The sequence below is a fragment of the Aegilops tauschii genome, chromosome 5, assembly GCF_002575655.3.
Source record: "Aegilops tauschii subsp. strangulata cultivar AL8/78 chromosome 5, Aet v6.0, whole genome shotgun sequence".
Lineage (NCBI taxonomy): Eukaryota > Viridiplantae > Streptophyta > Magnoliopsida > Poales > Poaceae > Aegilops > Aegilops tauschii.
Genome location: NC_053039.3, coordinates 13972904 through 13994044, shown reverse-complemented (window position 1 = coordinate 13994044; position 21141 = coordinate 13972904). Strand labels below are relative to the sequence as shown.

Sequence of the window (21141 nt, the reverse complement as noted above, 5' to 3'; positions counted from 1 at the left end):
TGATGACGGTGATGATGAAGTTACCGATGCAGGGCTTCGCCTAAGCACTTCAACGATATGACGGAGGTGGATTATGGTGGAGGGGGGCACCGCACACGACTAAGACAATGTCTATTGTTGTGTTATAGGGTGCCCCCTGCCCCCGTATATAAAGGAGCAAGGGGGGAGGCCGGCCGGCCCTAGGGCGCGCCAAGGAGGGGAGGAGTCCTCCTCCTAGTAGGAGTAGGACTCCCCCTTTCCTAGTCCAACTAGGAGGGGGAAGGGGGAAGGAAGGAGAGGGGGAGGGAGAGGGAAAGAGGGGCCGCACCCCCCTCCCCTAGTCCAATTCGGACTCCCTTGGGGGGGACACCTCCTGGCTGCTGCCCTCTCTCTCCCCTAAAGCCCATTAAGGGCCCAATAACTTCCCGGGGGGTTCTGATAACCCTCCCGCACTCCGGTTTTATCCGAAACCTCCTGGAACACTTCCGGTGTCCGAATATAGCCGTCCAATATATCAATCTTTATGTCTCGACCATTTCAAGACTCCTCGTCATGTCCGTGATCATATCCGAGACTCCGAACTTCCTTCGGTACATCAAAACACAAAAACTCATAATACCGATCGTCACAAAATTTTAAGCGTGCGGACCCTACGGGTTCGAGAACTATGTAGACATGACCGAGACATGTCTCCAGTCAATAACCAATAGCGGAACCTGGATGCTCATATTGGTTCCTACATATTCTACGAAGATCTTTATCGGTCAAATCGCATAACAACATACGTTGTTCCCTTTGTCATTGGTATGCTACTTGACCGAGATTCGATCGTCGGTATCTCAATACCTAGCTCAATCTCATTACCGGCAAGTCTCTTTACTCGTTCCGTAATGCATCATCCCACAACTAACTCATTAGTCACTTTGCTTGCAAGGCTTATAGTGATGTGCATTATCGAGAGGGCCCAGAGATACCTCTCCGACAATCGGAGTGACAAATCCTAATCTCGATCTATGCCAACTCAACAAGTACCATCGGAGACACCTGTAGAGCACCTTTATAATCACCCAGTTACGTTGTGACGTTTGGTAGCACACAAAGTGTTCCTCCGGTATTCGGGAGTTGCATAATCTCATAGTCATAGGAACATGTATAAGTCATGAAGAAAGCAATAGCAACATACTAAACGATCAAGTGCTAAGCTAACGGAATGGGTCAAGTCAATCACATCATTCTCTAATGATGTGATCCCGTTAATCAAATGACAACTCATGTCTATGGCTAGGAAACTTAACCATCTTTGATTCAACGAGCTAGTCAAGTAGAGGCATACTAGTGACACTCTGTTTGTCTACGTATTCACACATGTACTAAGTTTCCGGTTAATACAATTCTAGCATGAATAATAAACATTTATCATGATATAAGGAAATATAAATAACAACTTTATTATTGCCTCTAGGGCATATTTCCTTCATAACTACCTATTACTTTGAACAAATTTATGGAAGTGTTGTTAACAAGCAAGCTTTGGCACAAAACATGGATGCCCCAAATCAACATTTTGCCATGCTGCAATAACTGGATGCAAATTCAACAATTTTGCATCATTATGGTCAATAGAGAGTTGGATTAATAGAGAAATAAAAAAATCACGTGAGCCTTGGACGACCGCAGAAGGTCGAGGATAGCGGAGCTCCCAATGGACGGAATGCTTGGACCTAGATGGTGCTCGAGTTGGAGGAGCTTGGAAGGACGATGATCACACGTTGTTGCGGAAGATACCATGATGGGCGATGGGGTGGAGGAGATAAGACGGGCAAGGGCGAAGACATGCCTGGGGAAGCCATGACTATATCCCTGGACCTAGTATCAATAGGCCTTGTGGTTCCTTCTTTACAAAGTACATAAAACCAATAGAGTATATCACTCAAGCTAGCTCAACCCTAAGCATGACTGTTGCTAGCTATGCATTTGCAAACTGAGGCTAGCCTAGAAGTACAAGCTGCCATGCTCAAGAGGCCATGGAAGCAGGAGGGCGGCAAAGTAGAGGCGGGCAGGCGACATCGACCTGGGTGACATCAGCAACCGTATCATGAGAGAGAGAGAGATAGATAGAGAGAGAGAGAGAGAGAGAGAGAACAAATAGAGGACCGACTGGACAAGGAGATCGTCGAGGGAGGAGACAAGAGGAGGCGACATGTGACAACAAGAGCGGTGGCGTCCAGGACTCTAGCAAAGAAGTTAGATGAATGCGCAAAAGGAGACAAGCGATGTGAGCGAGATAGAGGGAATCGACAGGTACGTGTTGGGTGTAACGTCTTTAGTAGGATGTGTCCAGTGGCATTTTTAGATCGTAATTATAGTATTAAGTTAAACAATAAACCTGAATAAGAAAGAAGGACAAGCTCAGTATTTTCCTATGTGGAGAAAAGGGGGTGTGCTAGACAGAAGTTGGCCCATTGAGTTATCTTCCTTGTTTTTGGATGGAATATCGATTGATTTTTTAATTTTTCCTTATTTTTGCTCCTTTATTTTCTTTTCACCCCTCGCATTTTTATTATTTGTACTTAATCATTTTCCTTTCTTGTTTTACCTATAATATATATTTTTCTTTCATTCATATGTTCATCGACTCTTTTTCCTTTTCTTTAATTTACCGTGCCCAAAAAAACATTGTTGTGTTGTGTTTTACAACTTGTATAGAGCACTAGAGTTTACTTTTATCACCAAAAGAAATTTGCTTTATCTCCAGCACATTACTTTTATGAAAATATACATACAAGCAATAAAAGAGACGAGCATTTATGTTTATATTATATCTTTCCAGAACATATCACCATTAAAAAATACCTTTTACCCATTTATTGTTTTCAGGCACCGTTTGGTCTCACTCCCCTACCCCTAAGTGTGTTCGCTCTATTCTAGGGTTAGTTGTTGCATTCTTATCACTCCTTGATTTCTTCTCCACCTATCTTTCAATCCCTCTAAATTGCCGCAGATTTGCTTCCAATTTCTGGTAGCCCAGATCGCTATCACTCCGCCCACGTCAACCAAGTTTGATCGCCTCCAAACGGAACCATCCGTCCCTCCAATACCAGGGCCTCTCGCCGCCGTGGAAGGGGACGACAATTGCCGCCCTGCAGGTAGGGCGCAAGGGGACAACTTGCTTTCGTCGATGTGCTTCACCTCTGCTCCCCATTCGCCGACACGACCGCGAGTCACCGTACTCCTCCTCGCTCAACGCCACCCCTGACATCGCTTCACCGTCGCCCGAAACACGCGCTATGGTCGGTCCATGCCCTAAAGCACACAACACCGGCCCTTCCGAGGCATTTCGACACCACCTTCTATGAAGCCACCGACATCTCCTCTGCACGGGAGGTACGGACATCAGGCTACTGTTTTGTTTTCTTAGATCGGTGCCAAGAGAAAATTAGGGATAATAGTGCTTGTGAATCAAATACGAGAACGGATACGTGTAAACCTTGACACCGCCACGTATCGCGTAAGAAAAGAGAGAACGTCACACGCCCGAGGCCGTTTCCGTTTCCTAAATTGCAGCCTATTTCCAACCTTTTTTTTTTGCAGCCCTATTCCCTCGAGGGAGCCTCCCTAGCGAAGGCGAACCACCAGAGTCCTCACCGAGCGCGACAGCTAGGGTTCCTGGCCGGCCCTCCGCCGCCGCGCGCCCACCCCGGCCGAATTCCCCGCCGCCCCGCCGCCGGTACAGGATCCCTACGGCGCCTCCCTCCGTCGAGCAACCCTCCCACCAGCAGCGCCTCCCTACCGGGAGCGGCCGCTCCCGCCCGGCAACGCCGCCGCCCGGGGCTACGCCGGCGACCAGTCGGTAGGCAGGTAGCCACCCCTCCTTCGTCCTTCCTCCCACTTCCCTCATCCCCCCTCCCTCCTTCCTCCTGCATCCTCTGTTTGTTCAATTTCTCCCCCTGATTTTTGTACTGGATGAGTACTTGCTTTAGATTTGATAATTGTGACAATATAACGATGATTATCCCTTGATGAGTACTTGCTACATGATTTTTCCGGTGCATGTTCAGGTAAATTCACATGTGAAACGATTTTGCCCGATAGATGTTTGTGATAATGCTTGTAGGGGCAAATGCTTACAAATTGTAGTTTGAATTGTTTTTTTCATATGAGCAAATGTTTTGGTTTAAACATGTTAGGAGTGAAACACGCGATGACTGACGATATATGAGAAGGAAAAAAGATTAAGTTGTTTTATCTGCACTGCCCTGACCTGAAAAATCAAAGCTCTGTAGTAGCATGCAATTTGAGAGAGCAGGAGCTTTGTCTTGGTTATACTGGCCGAAATGGGTTAACACATTAGTACTAGTGGTATCGTTGGCATGATAGATGTCCCAAATATTGTTTATGATTGGGAATATGGTGCTACTGTTACGCTGTGTTGTTTTGGATTTTAACAGTCAGACCTGAAATATTACCGTTTAAAGTGACTGTTTCTCATTTTTCGTGTTAGCTGATTGATCTTCAGGTTGCACCTTCCGTGCTATGCTATGATAGATGTACATCTAACTAATGATTTGATTTGCTGCTCCATATTCATTTTACACTCACTAAAAGTCTAATTATATCCCTTTGGAACTTGTAGTTGGAACAGGGCATCAACGTTGTCAATTGGAGGGGCTTGGAGCTGCTTCGGCATCTACAGTAGAGCAAACTAGAAGGTAATCTGCTGTTCCTAGCTTCTTATACATATTTCTTTTGTGAACTAAAAAAAAGTAAAACGTATCCCTGAATTGGCGCTTTTCCAAAGCGAATTCACGTGTCCGTATCAGCCCGATGCTGATACACGAATCCGTATCGGTGCATTTTAGTATGTCTGTTTGCTTAAAGAAAAGGCTGATTATTCAAGTATAATGTGATAGCTGATTAGAACATTCTACCGTGTCAAAGTTCCACATTGTAATTTTGTAGGCTTGGCAATATTTTGTACATCACTCATATGCGTTTGTGTGCTTGCTTCACACTAACATCAGGTAACTCTGAGCCATACTTGCATGTAAAAGTTGAAATTCTTGTGCAAACAATAGCTGGATTATTAATGAAGTTATCAAAAATTTAGACCCCCCCTCCCCCTCCTCTCGACAAACACAGCTTGCATGTAGCACTGCTTGATTCCCTAAACAGTATCATCTTTTCAACAATAAATAGAAACATCGCCAAGACATGCAAATGGTAAAGTGGTAGTATATTACAACTGAAGTTTTATGCTGTATACTTCTAAACTGAAATGTATAGTGGAACTATTTGGATATACTCCTTTCAACCTTGGTCAAAATGGTTATATGTTGTCACACATCATTGTGCATGCATCTACGGTTGTGAAGAGCTATTCCTCATACGGGACTTTTGTGCAGTGGGGTAACATGTACCACAAACTGGTCGTTCCCCAGTTCTGTAAACTGCAGTTAACCGATGTCACCTCACTAGTAAATTTGTTTTCTAGTTCACCTAAAATCTATTCATTTTCTCCATGTCTCATGATCTGCAGCTTGCTTCCGTTCTCTGAATTACTTTTACTGTTAGTGTCTTTATATGTGTGCTTTTACTCCGCAATATATATTCTCCACCATTACTATTTAGGAAGTATAATTTTCTGCACCTTTCATGTCCATTCAACATTGGACTTCTCTACTTGTGTTTTACATCTTTGGCTGTTTGTTTCTTCAGCTCGTCCAGAACTCAATTCCTCTTCACCAATATTATTTTTTAATTATGTTTTATTTCTTCCAACTTCAGGTTATGTTTGCAGACATAGATTTTAGAAAGCACCAACCTTCTGGTAATGCAACCTCTACTAGTATGGTGCCCCTGGATGTTCCAAGTCAGGCACCTGAGAAGATTAATTCTCTGAATCAAGTGATTTCAGCAGATGTACCATGCGAGGCTCCCGTTGATTTTGATACGAGAGAACTTTACTTTCTCATTGCGCACTTCTTATCACATGGTCCATTAAAGCGGACTGCTGGAGAACTTTGCAGTGAACTCCAGGAGCATCAGCTGCTTCCTAGAAGATATCATGCTTGGTATTCGCGTGGTGGTTTCCATAGTGGCGAAGAAAATGATGACGGTGTATCACTCCCTTTGGATTACCTCAAGTTAGTTGAGAGGTAGAAAATACATCACTCTATTTTTTTGGTCAGCTTGCATCTATTATTATTCATTATTATCCTTGTACTAAACATTTTTGAAAGGGATGAACTTAGTAGATTCTGCAAGTAATGAAGAACTGGAGATGCTTCCGTGTTGTTTGAATTCTTTAGGAAAGAACTGGAAAATAGTTTAATACATATCCAGTATATAATGGTGATATATCCATTTGTTTTCTCTTGTGGAGCACAAGTTTCCTCCAGCTTTTTTTGAACGTATTAACAATGACTCTCAGTCAGTATTTTTGTGCGACTAATCTAGAACTGATGAAACAGATGATTCTGAATTGTAATTATTGTTTGGTAAAGGCCAGCCATATAATAATTAGCATAAAACAGATTATTACAATTACCAGAACAATTAACTTCTTATCTGCCTTTTTTTCTTTCTTAATGATGATCACATGCAATTGAAGTTTTTGCATACTAAGGTCTATATTTCTTATTTTGTAGATATCCCCACATTGGTAAAGACCACTTGGTAAAGCTTTTAAAGCAACTGATGGTTAGTTCCTGCCACCCAGAGAGGTTGATTGGAGCTGTGTCTCCAAATGCTGCTGATGTTCCAACCCTTCTTGGCTCCAACTCATTTTCCCTTCTTGCATGTATGTACATTATGTTCTTCTAGGCTATAAAGTTGTATCCCCCCCCCCCCCCCCCCCACAAAACTTAGTGAGTTTCGAAGTTTGGATAGGTCGTTTTATGTTCAGTAAAATTTTGTGCTGTTACTTCTGTACTGATGCAATTTTGGATCCTTCAGCTAATAGGGGGCGGCAAGAAAAGGAAAATCGCAGGTTGCCGACGTATCTCCGTTGGCCACATATACAGGCTGATCAAGTTCATGGTTTAAGTTTAAGAGAGATTGGTGGCTTCACTAAGAATCATCGAGCTCCATCTGTCCGTGCATCATGCTATGCCATTGCGAAGCCATCTACCCTTGTTGAAAAGATGCAAATTATAAAGAAATTGAGGGGACATCAAAACGCTGTGTATTGTGGTCAGTTGAATTTCCTCGTTTACTGAATTTAATCATGTTCAAGTAAATTATTTTAATACTGGCAAAACTTCTTTGCACACCACTTGGACAACATTTAGTGAAACACAACCATTTTTTGGCTCAGTGACACTATGAATACACTCTGGCCATTACATCAATAGTTTTTTGAATAGCCAATTTTGCCCTCATAAACTTACTGAGCCTACATGTGTTGGTGCCATCTCGCATGCCACACAAACACACTGTACACGAGTCCTCTAGTTGTATCTATGGTAGAGGGCACTCAAAAGTGGGCTAAGTTTGATGCCAACTGCCAATGATTTTTTTACCCCTCTTTACAATACCACAATTTTGTGGCGTCTGTGAGCTGAATCATTATTATATGGTGTGTTCAGCAACTGCCATCCAAGTAAATTGTCCAGGGCCTAATTTTCCCTTTAATATTTGGAGTTCTGTCCATATGCCAGTCAATTCCTTAATGCCATCTATACCAGTACATGCTTTGTCCTAACTGAATGCCAAGCCTATTTAATATTATGGGAAGTTCTTACAGTGGATTTATGTTTTGAGGGGTTACTCAATAAATGCCCACTTTCTGTTTCTAAAGACCGTATTGTTCTCCATACTATATCACCAACAGAGGCAGCTGCTGCTTCCTTGTCCTAGTAGTTTTGGTCAAATAATTGTAGTTGTCAATCTGTATATTTCCCTTTAAAACGCTGTAATGTTTCTCACACCATTCCTGTTTCTGCAGCTACTTTTGATCGCACAGGGCGTTTTGTTATTACTGGTTCTGATGATCGCCTTGTTAAAATTTGGGCAATGGAAACTGCATTTTGTTTGGCTAGCTGCCGAGGTCATGAAGTAAGTTTGCTTATTGCAATGCAACATTTTAAATATTCACAACCTTTCACTAAATTACACCGTTTCCAAATTAAGGGTGATATTACTGACCTCGCGGTGAGTTCCAATAATGCTGTGGTAGCATCTTCAGCCAATGATTTCGTTATTAGAGTGGTAAGATAAGATTGCTAATTTCTGTACTTCCTAATAAGTCATGACATCGTTCTTTCTTCCATTTATGTTTAATGAATGTGGGCACTAATGCAGTGGCGTATACCTGATGGCATGCCGATCTCAGTGTTGAAGGGGCATACAGGGGTTGTAACTGCTATTGCATTTAGCCCAAGGCCAGGTGCTGCTTTCCAGCTATTGTCGTGAGTGTTTCTTTTTTCTCCTCATTTTCCTGATAGTATAGTTATTTAGTCTTCACAGCTATTTCTTTCATGATTGTACATAGTAGCTGGATGGCAACAGCTGCACAGATGGAAAAAGGAACCTGGCAGTATGCCCTGTCTAATCTGCATTAATTTTACTGAAGCAAATGCTTGTTTGCATGGAGTTTAAAGCTTGGTTTGTCAAAATTAGAAGAAATGAGTCAATCCTGGAAAGCATATTTGATGCATTGCTCATTTTTCATTCTACCTACATTCTTACTCAGAGCAACTATAGTTACTAAACTTGTAAGTTATATCATTGCTTCCACCATATAAAAAAGGGCAGCCCGGTGCACGTAGCTCCCGCTTGCGCAGGGTCCGGGGAAGGGTCCGCTCCTGCTTCCACCATATGAATAAAAGAAATGGCACGCTGGTGTTCTTTCATCTGCTATGTTGCACATGGTAGACATTGCATTGTGCTGTACTTTTCATATCCTGTTTAATTGCACATACATATTATCAGATGTATGGAAAAGATTTTTTTTATGTTCTTTTGATAACACCTCACCATTGGTTCGCTGTCTGTACATTTACATTTGTTATATATATGGTTCTTCTGGCCTATTTTAAGTTCTTTGCCTCCCTAACTTGGCACATATATTGAGGAACAGATCATCAGATGACGGGACATGCAGGATTTGGGATGCCCGATATTCTCAACAACCTCCACGAATATATACACCAAAACCTCCAGATGCTGCCCCTGGTTAGTTCATTGAAACATGTCTATTGTGTTTGCATGTGGAATGCCTACATTTTATTTATTCCAACCGCACGGTGTTGATGTCAGGGAAGAGTGGTGATGCATCTTCCAGTGCTGTTCAAGTTCAACCAATAAATCACCAAATCTTGTGTTGTGCATTTAATGCCAATGGAACTGTGTTTGTTACTGGCAGCTCAGACACTTTTGCAAGGGTGTGTTTTCTTTTATCTACTGCACCTGTGAACTTCTGATTTTACTACCAAAAGGTGAATTGCCCTTTTCATCGCCAGTGTTGATTTCAGGTGTGGAATGCTTGCAAGAGTAGTTCTGAGGAAAATGACCAGCCGAATCATGAGATGGATGTATTATCGGGCCATGAAAATGATGTAAACTATGTGCAGTTTAGTGGGTGTGTGGTATCTAGATCCTTTTCATCTGAAGGCAGTCACACCACTAAGGAAGAAAATAATCTTAAACTAAGAAATTCATGGTCAGTCATTTTTGTAGTCATGGAATAGTCATTCACTTGTTTTTATGTAATCCTTCAGTTTATTCACCTCCTGTCTTACATGCTCTTATGGGTTTCTGTAGTTTCATTCAGTTGTTTTCTTCTCATGTCCAACCGGTGGTTATTGTTGGCTTCAGCAGTTCTAAATCATCCTATTTTGTCTCCTTTTGCCAGGTTCACGCATAATATTGTTACTTGCTCCCGTGATGGCAGTGCAATTATATGGGTTCCACGATCTCGGAGATCGCATGTAAGCAAATGGGACCTAAAACTCTACGGTTTTGTACTTTCCTGATCACCATTGTTCCAGTGCATTGTGTGTATGGCTTATTTGCATCACTGCCCATTCCGGACGCTACTACACTAATATATGTATTACCTCCTGAATAGCGCCCATATATTTTCTGATACATTGTATATTTCCCCATCGTGTCACATATCAAATAACTAGACACTTTATAATAAGACCTGGTATAAAGCAACTTGCTGCAGTGGCCAGCTTAATCATGTGCCCTATAGTTAATGTAGGTTTTCTACCTGGTCAGTTGGATTAGCGTGTGTACTGGTAGAAATGTAGCTGGTAGTTGGTGTTATAGTGTTACCTTATAGCTCCATTCCATTCGATATAATGTTATGCATAACTTGTTCCCTGCACCAAACCAGGGAAAAATTGGACGCTGGACACGTGCTTACCATCTCAAGGTTCCTCCACCTCCAATGGCTCCTCAACTAATTCGTGGTGGTCCACGACAAAGACATCAGCCAACTCCTCGTGGTGTCAATATGATTGTCTGGAGTTTGGATAACCGATTTGTGCTTGCTGCTATCATGGGTATCCTTATTCGACTTTGTATATTTTTCACTATGATCATGCTGATACTTACCCTTTCTTTATTCCAGTGTTTGCATGTATTGCCATTTGTGGCTCCTAGTATTCCTAGTGTGTGGAAACTGAGTTTTGTTACATAGTTTATATCTTATATTTTATTGTTCTCATTTGTATCCGCCCCAGTACTTAAAGTATGTCTTACGTTCTGCAGACTGCAGAATTTGTGTTTGGAATGCTTCTGATGGGAGCTTAGTACATTCACTGATTGGCCACAAGGAATCTGTAAGCATGCACCATTCAGTTTATGCATTAAAATTACTTTTGGTTAATGACCTGCATAGCATGTTTACTAGTATTTCATGCATGGTACTTTTCGTCAGTTAGGTGCATATGTGATATGTGTGAATTTTCGCTTGCAATTCTTAACTGGCACGCTATTCATCATCACTTAATGAAAACATAATGAATCGACTCGGTGTGTTCCCTTAGTAAGTACTCCCTCTGTTCCTAAATGTAAGACGTTTTTGCAGTTCGTTAAAAAACGTCTTACATTTAGGAACAGAGGGACTATATGCTGGCAAGGGGCATGGATTAAAGATGATAAAGTGTAAATGGAACTGAAAAACTAGGAAATTGTGGTTTTGGAGGCGTTAATTTTTTTCTGAAGAATATGAAACTACAAATTGCATTATAAATTATTGCCACTTTGTGATTGAAGCATTAATTCATTTTTCTTAGTTCTTTTGGTTTTTAGTTTTTTTATGTGCTACGGTTTCCATTTAGTAGCTGTAACAATATTGTCCTTAACCCCAACATTGTTTTATTTATACTTGATCAGCGCATTTCGCATCCATTTTGTTGTCCATTTGTGACACAAACTTCTGAACCGTTTGTGCTTTGGCTGCCAAGACTGTTTCACATTAATAACCTTCTCCTTATGATGCTATATAATTCTTTGTCCTACGTCATTGTCGACCTTCGTTTTTAAAAAGAACATTTTAGGTCTAGAAATGGATTTTTTTTTTGGTGTAGCACCATCAAAGTTGCATGACTTCCATGTACATTTCTATTTTTTGCATAGCTTAATGGATCTAGCACCTGCACCTTTGTTTGGTTGCAAGTTGCAACGTTGTGATACCATTCCATTTTATAATTTATCTACACTTTTTTATTCAACCTCTTTTATTTAAAAGGTTCATAATGAAACACTCTTATGAATTTCATTATCAACAGACATTTGTTCTTGATGTGCATCCATTCAACCCTCGTATAGCAATGAGTGCTGGGTATGATGGAATGACAATCATCTGGGATGTAAGTTCCTAACGAGATCTCTGTAATCTTAATCAGTATTTCAATCCTCAAAATATGTTATTTCTTTATCCAGATATGGGAAGGAAAACCTGTACAGATCTATGAAACCGGTCATTTTAAGCTAGTTGATGGCAAGTTCTCTCCGTAAGTGTCACTGTCGATTTTCTTTATATTCTCAACAAATTGAACCTTTTGTTTTGGCCCATTTACAAGTATTCATTCTTAACTATTCCTTAACGCGTGACCATTCAGCTTGTAATTTATAAAACATAGAGAAGAATGAAGAAAAACGCCAGAGAAATATCAACTGAATTGAGTTATTTCTGTGTGGGGTTGGGATGTTAACATAGAAGGAAGCATCATTTCATGCCAAATGAAAATTTGCACCGTTGATCAATTACCATAGATTGCTGAATTTATTTTATGTGTTGTGTTGTCTTGATGTGTCGCTGGATGGACATTTAGGGATGGAACATCACTTATCCTCACCGATGAGATTGGCCAAATATTCTTTATTGGTACAGGGCAGGGTGAGTCCCAGAAGGATGCGAAATATGATCAGGTACACAAACTGTTACTGATCAAGTTATTGGGGAGAATACCTAGTGCAGACCAATGTTGGTTGCAATCATGCAAACTGTCATTATCTCAGTGCTCATGTGAACAGTTGGATGAGGCACAAACAGATTCAATATTTTAATTCAGTTTAATCATTCACAGAATTATTCATCATGTGGCGCTTTAATCCCCTAAACTTAGTCTACCAAAAGCTCATTCAGCAGTTCACACTGATAGTTTGCATGACTGTACCCAGATATGTTTGCATTGGATATACCCCCTGTTTAGGGAAATATCCCACCTTTTATTCAATCATTGACGCTCATCATTCATGTTTTGCAATAGTTCTTTCTTGGAGACTATCGACCCCTTACTCAAGATACAAATGGAAATGTAATTGATCAGGTTCGTCCGAAGATATGAATCATCTGTTCTTTTCTTTGCGTTAGCTAATTTAGTTGTTTTGTTTCTCTAAAATTTATGATATTTTGTTCAGTTTGTGAAACTAACTCGCATCAGAGTAATCTATCATGTATACAGTTTCCAAGATCTGTTTCTAAAATAGAAATTTTCATTTTGTTATGTTCTGAAGATCAGATAGAAACATGGAGGTTTCATTGGGTGTTGCTTTCAAGAAAACTCCCTAGACTTGTGTTCGTCATAGTATATGTTTAATATTATGTCAGATGATTTGGACTCCTTGCTATTTGTTAGCCTCCTTGTGACCGCCAACTATACTTCTGAAGTGTTGCTATCTCGGTAGCTAAGCAATGTGGAATATAAAAAGGAGTGTGCACTGCTGCTGATTGGCTGAAAGTTTCACTTTGACGGCAATCTTAAAAGCATTCAACATTGAAGTTCTGTTATTGCCTACTACAGTATGTTCTTATAAGTAAAAAGTATCCCGCACCATATCTGATCACCTCACTTGATGTGTTTTCCAATTAGCTGTAATATTTAATATGTTCCATACATCAATGATCTTGTGGGGCTACAGCTAGCATCTCATCAGGAGTCATACAAAGGGTTTGATGTACTGTCTGTAACTGGTCTCTTTTTAGTATTGGTGGTGCTTATCCGGAACAACCAAAAAGCAAACATCACAGTAGTAAGGAATGTTGAAACATGATAAAACACATAGCTCAAGATTCCAGAAGCTACTGGACACCCATTTGAGCTGGTTTTGAAAAAAAAAGAACATTGCTCCCTTGTCATACGTGACCGTGTGAAACTATATTTTTCTCTGTTCACAAAGTGCATCATGAGCTACCAGGTTTTCTTTACACTGTTTTTCTAAATTGCCAGGAAACACAGCTCCCACCTTACAGGAGAAATATTCAAGACCTTTTGTGTGACTCGGGTATCTAACTTCTCTACTTTCTATCCTCTGCATAGTATAGTGATTTTACTGGGTTGCACGTGCTTATAATTGTTATTTGCTAATTGCAGGTATGATGCCATACCCAGAGCCTTTTCAGAGCATGTACCAGAAACGGCGATTAGGTACCATGGGTATTGAGTGGCGGCCTCCCTCTGTAGATTTTGCTGTTGGCCCCACGTACAATGCAACCACTGGTGAATACCAGATCATCCCAGTTATTGATCCAGATAGGTGGGAGCCACTTCCAGAGATACCGGACTTCTTTGAGCTTGAACCTGAAATTGAAGTTATATCTGATGATACTGATTCCGAGTACAACGGCATGGATGACAAGTCTAGTGAAGGAGAACAGGAGAATTTGAGTGGTGATTCCTCTGGTGCTTCATACTCAAGTGCAGAGATTGATGGGAATAACCTTAGCGATAGTGCTAATCTTCGCAGATCTAGAAGAAAGAAGAAAAAATCAAAGGTAAGAGGCAACAATCAAAGACCATTCCACCTTCCTTTATGTTGCATTCCAACCTTTTGACTTGTTTTCCTTTATTACACCTTCTGCAGGCTGATCTTGTGACTTCATCTGGTCGGCGAGTTAAGAAGAGGAATTTGGATGAGCATGATGCTGCTACTGTGTCAAGGCCACACAGAGCTAGGAAGTCTAAGAATGGTCGCTCTAGTAAAAGGAAAAGATCACCTAAATCTAGGGGATTGCGACCTCAAAGACGCGCTGCTCGCCATGCACTCAGTTTTTTAACAAAGATGGGAGCTTCAACAGATGAGGATGAAGAGGACTCAGAGAGTCTCTCAGACAGTGAATTGAACACGGAAAGCATTGAAGCTGAGCCGTCAGCATGGTATAGCCGGCCAAGACTTGGTAGAGAGAGTAACCAATATGATTCAGAAGATGTCACACAACCTTCTCATTTCACTGAAACTCGGGGGAGTTCTGGAAATACCAGAAAACTGGTCCTGAGGATACCACGCCGTGATTTAAAAGTTGAATTTCCATCAGCTGTATCAGTCATGGGGGGCAGACATGGATCAGTTGAGCCCGAACTAGCTTTTGAGCCTGGAAGTTCCTCTGTTTGCAAGGCTGAACCACCAGCAGATGGAGGTCAAAGCACGACCTTTGGTCTACATGATGTTTCTTCTGTTTATAGTAACAGCACAATCAAGTGGGGTGAGGTTAAGCAGCGATCTTCGAAGCGTTGCAAGTTTGGTGACTCTTCCGCTGGAGACATGTGGCCCTCTTCAAATAATGCAGTTTCACAGGATGGTGGCAAGTCTGGTGTTCAGAAGACACCTCATGAATATGGTAACGCCATGCAACAAACGGTTGAGCAGACTGTACAAAAGAGTGAACGTGCAATTTGTCTGGATAGCATCCATGAAAATCACGATACTGATGTTTATAGTGAAGATAATTTACTTGGTGAAGAAAGGACAACTAATAACATTAATACTCATGTAGAGGAAGTAAACAACGAAGAATGCAACCAACAGTCCCACAGTACTTCTCAGTCTACTATTAAACTGAAGTTAGTCAGGTCAAGAGGCATTCCAGATGCAAAAGGTTCACCGGACAAATCAAAGACTACTGCAGTAGGGAGTGACGTGAACTCTGAGTGTGATAAAGTTCCCATGCAGCATGATGAGGATCCTACCACCAATCAACATATAAGCAGTGACTTCCCTAGTGCGTCTAGAGATTTCCAGGAATGCACAGATGGAAGCACTGGTTTTCATGATTCAAGGAAGTTCCATTCTGAATCTGGAAAGACGATTGCTGTGTACCAAAGGTCAAAGTTAAGTAAGCACAAGAAAAAATTGGATTCAGATTCTGGCAACGGAGATAGTACCTCCGTCTCCAATGATGATGGTGGGTATCAACCTTCAGAGTACAGTCCTGTTGCACCTGGTACTGGTAATTTGCGAAGAAGCACAAGGAGGTCATGTGCATACACTGATGGTGGAGCAAGGAATGCTATCTCTCATGTGAAAAATTCTTCCCATGAAGCATCAACTAGTGGGAGACAAATTGGTGCAGACGTGCATGAGTGGGGTTCACCATCAAAGACTGCTGGCTTAAGGTCTACTAGGAGCAGAGTTCCTGATACACATTCATTGGCAGAAAAGCCTCAAGTATCCTCGAATTGTTGGTTGATGTTGTTGGAGCATGAAGATATTTACCGTTATATTCCTCAACATGGCGATGAGGTTATGTACTTGCGACAGGTAATGTTATTTTCTGTTTTATTCTGTTTGGGGATGACTTCGGTGCACATAACTTCTAGCTGCTAAAAAAAGAAGTTTTCCCGCTTGTTCTCACTACACCCACCCCAGCTGAAATGTAACTGGTTGAATTTTTTTGGGGGCGGGTGGGTGCATGTATTGTCAATTTAATACAAACAGATGGTCCATTCTGACTCCGAAAATAGTATCTATGAAGTTATTCTTATCATGCTATTTTGTGATTGCTTTTTTTTCAGGGCCATGAAGAATATCTCAATGGAATGCGATTATCGGATAGTTGCCCGTGGAATCGGATCAAAGGCCTTAAAGCTGTAGAGCTTTGCAAAATTCAGGATCTTTGCTATACAACTTATAAAGGGTCTGGTGAAAGCTGCTGTAAATTAACACTTAAATTCATTGACGATACTTCAAGCGGATTTAACAGAGAATTTGTAATCACATTGCCTGAGCTGGTTGGATTCCCCGATTTTCTGGTGGAAAGAACACGGTTTGAAGCTGCTGTTGCCCAGAACTGGACTATCAGAGATAAGTGCAGAATTTGGTGGGCGAATGATGAGGGGGGAGGAAGTTGGTGGGAAGGACGTGTGTTGGCAATAAGGCCTAAGTCACCTGATTTTCCTGAGAGTCCATGGGATAAATATGCCATACAATACAAGAATGATGGTTCAGATCATCTGCATAGCCCCTGGGAGCTCCATGATGCTGATAGCCCATTGGTTCCATGGAAACATCCACATATTGATTCCAGTATTAGGAATAAATTGTTATCAGCAGTGACCAATTTACAGAACAAGTCTCGCAGAAACCAGGTAAAGTTAAACTACTATATATTTGTGCACTCTTTGATTACTGTTTGTTGTTGTTGTTGACTCTCTATGGTATTTCTTTACGGATTTTCAGGATTACTATGGTGTCCTGAAGTTGGATACTGTTGCAGGAAAATCAGAGTTCATAAACAGGTAACTCGTGCATAATATTTGCATTTTTATTTATTTAGCAACACAAGTGAGAATAATGACTAGTGTGAAATAATCATCATTAGCCATTAGGTATAGAATTGATGGAAATTCAAGGATAACAGATTTCTCATATACATATATGAAATCACATTATTTTGAACGGGTTAACATAATGCCTATATTTGTGTGATTTTTCCCAACTAAAGGTTTGTGGAACTCTACAACAACAAAGCCTGTCGGTCCCAAATAAGTTGGGGTAAGCTAGAGTTGAAACCCGTAAGATATCGAAACCGCACGTGGATAGCTAACTTTCACGCACTCCCGTCCATGGCTAAATCTTTGGATATTCCAGTCCTTAAAGTCTCTCGTTACAGACTCCTCCCATGTCAAGTTTGGTCTACCCTGACTTCTCTTGACATTATCATCTCGCATTAACCGTTCTTATGCACTGACACTTCTCTGGAGGCCTGTGCTGAACATGTCCAAACCATGTCCAAACCATCTTAAACAATGTTGGACAAGCTTCTCTTCAATCGGCGCCACCCCAACTCTATCATGTATATCATCACTCCGGACCTCGTCCTACCTTGTGTGGTCGCACATCCATCTCAACATGCACGTCTCTGCTACACCTAGCTGTTGAACATGTCGCCTTTTAGTTGCCAAACATTCATTGCCATATAACATCGCAGGTCGAATTGTTGTCCTATAGAACCTGCCTTTTAGCTTTTTGTGGAACTCCATTATCACAGAGAAAGCTTGGCGCGACTTCTCCATTCAGTTTTGATTCGATGGGTCACATCTTCGCCAATATCACCATCCTTCTGCAGCATCGAGCCCAAATACCGAAAGGTGTCCGTCTAAGGTGCCACCTGCTCGTAAGGCTAACTTCCCTGTTGTTGTACCTAGTAGTACTGAAACCACACCTCATGTACTCAGTCTTAGTTGTACTAAGCCTAAAACTTTTCGATTCTAAAGTCTGTCTCCACAGCTCCAACTTCCTATTAACCCCGTCCGACTATCGTTGACCACCACATGATCCGCAAAGAGCATGCACCATGAGATATCTCCTTGTATATCCCTGGTGACCTCATCCATCACCAAAGCAAAAAGATAAGGGCTCAAAGTTGACCCTTGGTGCAGTCCTATTTTAATTGGAAAGTCATCAGTGTCGCCATCACTTGTTTGAACATTATCGTACATGTCCTTGATGGGAGTAATGTACTTTGTTGGGACTTTGTGTTTCTCTAGGGCCCACCACTTGACATTCCAGGCCTCTCCAAGTCAATGAACACCACATGCAGGTCCTTTTGCTCCTTGTATCTCTACATAAGTTGTCGTACCAAGAAAATGGCTTCCATGGTCGACCTTCTAGGCATGAAACCAAACTGATTTTTGGCCACGCTTGTCACCCTTCTTAAGCGGTGCCCAACAACAACAACAACAACAACAACAACAAGTCCTTCAGATTTCTCTTTACGAACTCTTCCCATGTCAAGTTCGGTCTACCCCGACCTCTCTTGACATTATCAGCACGCTTTAGCCGTCCGCTATGCACCGGAGCTTCCGGAGGCCTGCGCTGAATATGCCCAAACCATCTTAGACAATGTTGGACAAGCTTCTCTTCAATCGGTGCTACCCTAACTCTATCTCGTATATCATCATTCTGGACCCGGTCTTCATCGTTTGGACAAGCCTCTCTTCATCTCAGACGATGTTGGACAAACTTCTCTTCATCTCAGATGATGTTGGACAAACTTCTCTTCATCGTACGACTCATCAGCTTAATTTCACGGTGCCTAGTACAACTTTGAACATCCCCTTGTTTTTGAAGATTGGTACTTCCATCTCCATTCTTCAGGCATCTTGTTTGACCGAAAAATGAGGTTGAAAAGTTTAGTTTATGGAACACTAAGCGTAGTTTTTGTAATGATTATTTTAGATGTTGCTTTTTAGAAAATGTGCGCAAACACTTTTACAAATTACCTTCTATGGTTGGCATATCTCGTAGCGTGCATAAAACTTAGATTTGCTAATTAACATTCTGTTATCAAAGTAAAATAAATGCCGTTTTGACATGAGAAGATGCTGTCTGTGCTTGTACAATGCCTCATTTTCCATTTCAATTATGAGGCATAGTTGTTAGAATACAATGGATGTTTCTTTAGACAAAATTTAACCAATGCATGCACTTTTTTTTTTATGTCGTGTGTTGCATTAAATTGTTCTGTTATTTACTCCTTTCCATCCATATGCTCGTAGGACGAGTATCTAGAATATTAAAAGGCCCTGTATAAGTATAAATAAATGTTTATTTCAAGGTTTTGATAGTGCCTGTCCTTGCAAAATACTATAGAAGTAGCTTTTTTCAGACCTGGTGCCTCCTTGCCTGATCATTGTTGGTTTGGAAAATTATTTCCTATGGAGTATATATGGTGCTTTTTATCGATGAATGATGAAGTAACATCCATCTAAAGATAGATATTTTTGTGTGCAACAATTGTAGGTTTCCTGTCCAGTTTTCCATGGAGGTGATCAGGACAAGACTGCAAAATGGTTACTACAGAACCGTGGAGGCTGTCCAACATGATGCCTCTGTGATGCTTGCCAATGCCGAGTCTTACTTCTCAAAGAGCGCGGACATGACCAAGAAGCTTCTCAGGCTATCCGAGTGGGTCGAAGATAACATCCTATCACTTTAGGGGAAGGTGGCCTTCTTCCTTGTTCTTGTTGATTGAGAAGATGACATCTGAAGCAAGCATAGTTTTGTTAGAGGAATGGGCCAAAGTAAAGGTAGTTCGCTGGTTGGAAGGAGATAGAGATTCATCTTTACTAACAACTGTCGCCATAGTTTTCTGAAAGAAAAGCAAAATTAGAAAGAGAAGATGCTAGCGTTGTGAAGTCCGTCAGAAAATGCTCTAGCAGATCATTGGATTTGTATAGACTATTGTGCATCATCAGTCAATCAATAAAAACGCAAGGCAAGTAATCGGTTGGGTAGAATATTCACAAGTTAGCTATTGCTTGTCTTGGGTGCCTCATTCTTGTACAGGACGGCAATGCATTTTCTTTGCTATTATTACACGCGACTACAAGTGCTCCATCATCTAGGAATATCGTTAGGATGGCATAGGTGTTGTGGCACTTGGCAGGTGCTCCAGATAATCGGCCCAATAATTGGATACACCCTTGCCACTTCACCTGTTTGCCGCCACCTCCCTCCCCTTCACTGGCCCTTGCCCTGCCCCTTCCCCCGTTGTGGCCACACATTGCATCGCATCATCCACGGGAAAATGGGGGCTCGAGAGCACCATGACCTTAGGGGCCGTGACTCCTCCAGAGATAGCAAGGGAAGGGATTGGTGAACGCGACCAGCAGAGTGGCCGTGATGACTGGCGTCGGCGTCGGCCCCTGTGTGTAGCTTCAGGTTGATGGATTAAGTGGGATCCCACGTAAGAAACGTATATGTATTTCTAGTTCATAACATGCAGCCTACGGACAAACATGCTTGCAAGTTATTTAAGCTACAATGCTAGTGAAAATCATCTGGATATATAACTTTGGTTCAGGCTACATGCAACCAGATTGTACACCATTTGCTAACAATGGTGAACTTGACACCTAACATGACAAAATGACAGTAAATTTGTGAACACACAGTACATCTGACAATAGTAAAATCTGTAAATACAAAGTAGTGATCTAAACGCTTTTATATTAGTTTACGGATGGAGTACATCACAAATGGCAAACTTGACAAGGCTGCATGGCTATATGCTCTGAACATCGGCGACATCATCTTTCTTCACATCATGTGAGGAAGCATCCAACAACACGACCCATGAAAGGGCCGGCAAACAAGTGGTCACCAATAAGAGAATAATGCCGTATGTAATTTTTCTTTGACGGGCTATGTTGTGGAGCCGTTGCTATGTACCCTAAACTCCTTTATTCAGGAATGAGGCAAATTTTTTGCCTCGGTTTAGAAAAAAATGCACTCATGACTTCACTTAGCAAACGCAGCAGCAAGGGAAGACTATCAAATGAAGCATGCCACTTCTAGCCTATCAACTTATAGTGCTTTCAACCGCAGTTATGAAACTTGTCATGTTTGGAACATGTTGTCTACACTGGATGTGGCAAAATTACCTTAGAGCATCTCTAGCAGATCCCATAAAATCAGTCAAACCTT

The 21141-nt window shown here is 41.4% G+C and overlaps 1 protein-coding gene across 1 annotated transcript; it reads left to right on the top strand.

The window, feature by feature from the left end:
• The first annotated feature begins 3521 nt into the window (after positions 1 to 3521).
• On the top strand, positions 3522 to 19952 carry LOC109780571 (uncharacterized). The gene is made up of 24 exons (XM_020339152.4): positions 3522 to 3837; positions 4613 to 4688; positions 5764 to 6134; positions 6627 to 6778; positions 6934 to 7170; positions 7925 to 8034; positions 8110 to 8187; positions 8281 to 8387; positions 9059 to 9153; positions 9238 to 9362; positions 9453 to 9640; positions 9833 to 9908; positions 10322 to 10490; positions 10699 to 10769; positions 11721 to 11801; positions 11875 to 11945; positions 12267 to 12363; positions 12705 to 12764; positions 13665 to 13719; positions 13809 to 14209; positions 14299 to 15972; positions 16227 to 16799; positions 16891 to 16949; positions 19456 to 19952. Exons 3-24 carry the CDS (start codon positions 5767 to 5769, stop codon positions 19649 to 19651), a joined length of 5043 nt encoding a protein of 1680 aa, XP_020194741.1. The 5' UTR covers positions 3522 to 3837; positions 4613 to 4688; positions 5764 to 5766; the 3' UTR covers positions 19652 to 19952.
• Positions 19953 to 21141: the final 1189 nt, after the last annotated feature.

Bases quoted from the DNA above. Each gene is read 5' to 3' on its own strand.
- LOC109780571 (XM_020339152.4), top strand. From the start codon at position 5,767: ATGTTTGCAGACATAGATTTTAGAAAGCACCAACCTTCTGGTAATGCA. The intron at 9,363-9,452 runs GTGTGTTTTCTT...TGTTGATTTCAG, and splicing joins GCTCAGACACTTTTGCAAGG to GTGTGGAATGCTTGCAAGAG. The intron at 12,364-12,704 runs GTACACAAACTG...GTTTTGCAATAG, and splicing joins AGGATGCGAAATATGATCAG to TTCTTTCTTGGAGACTATCG.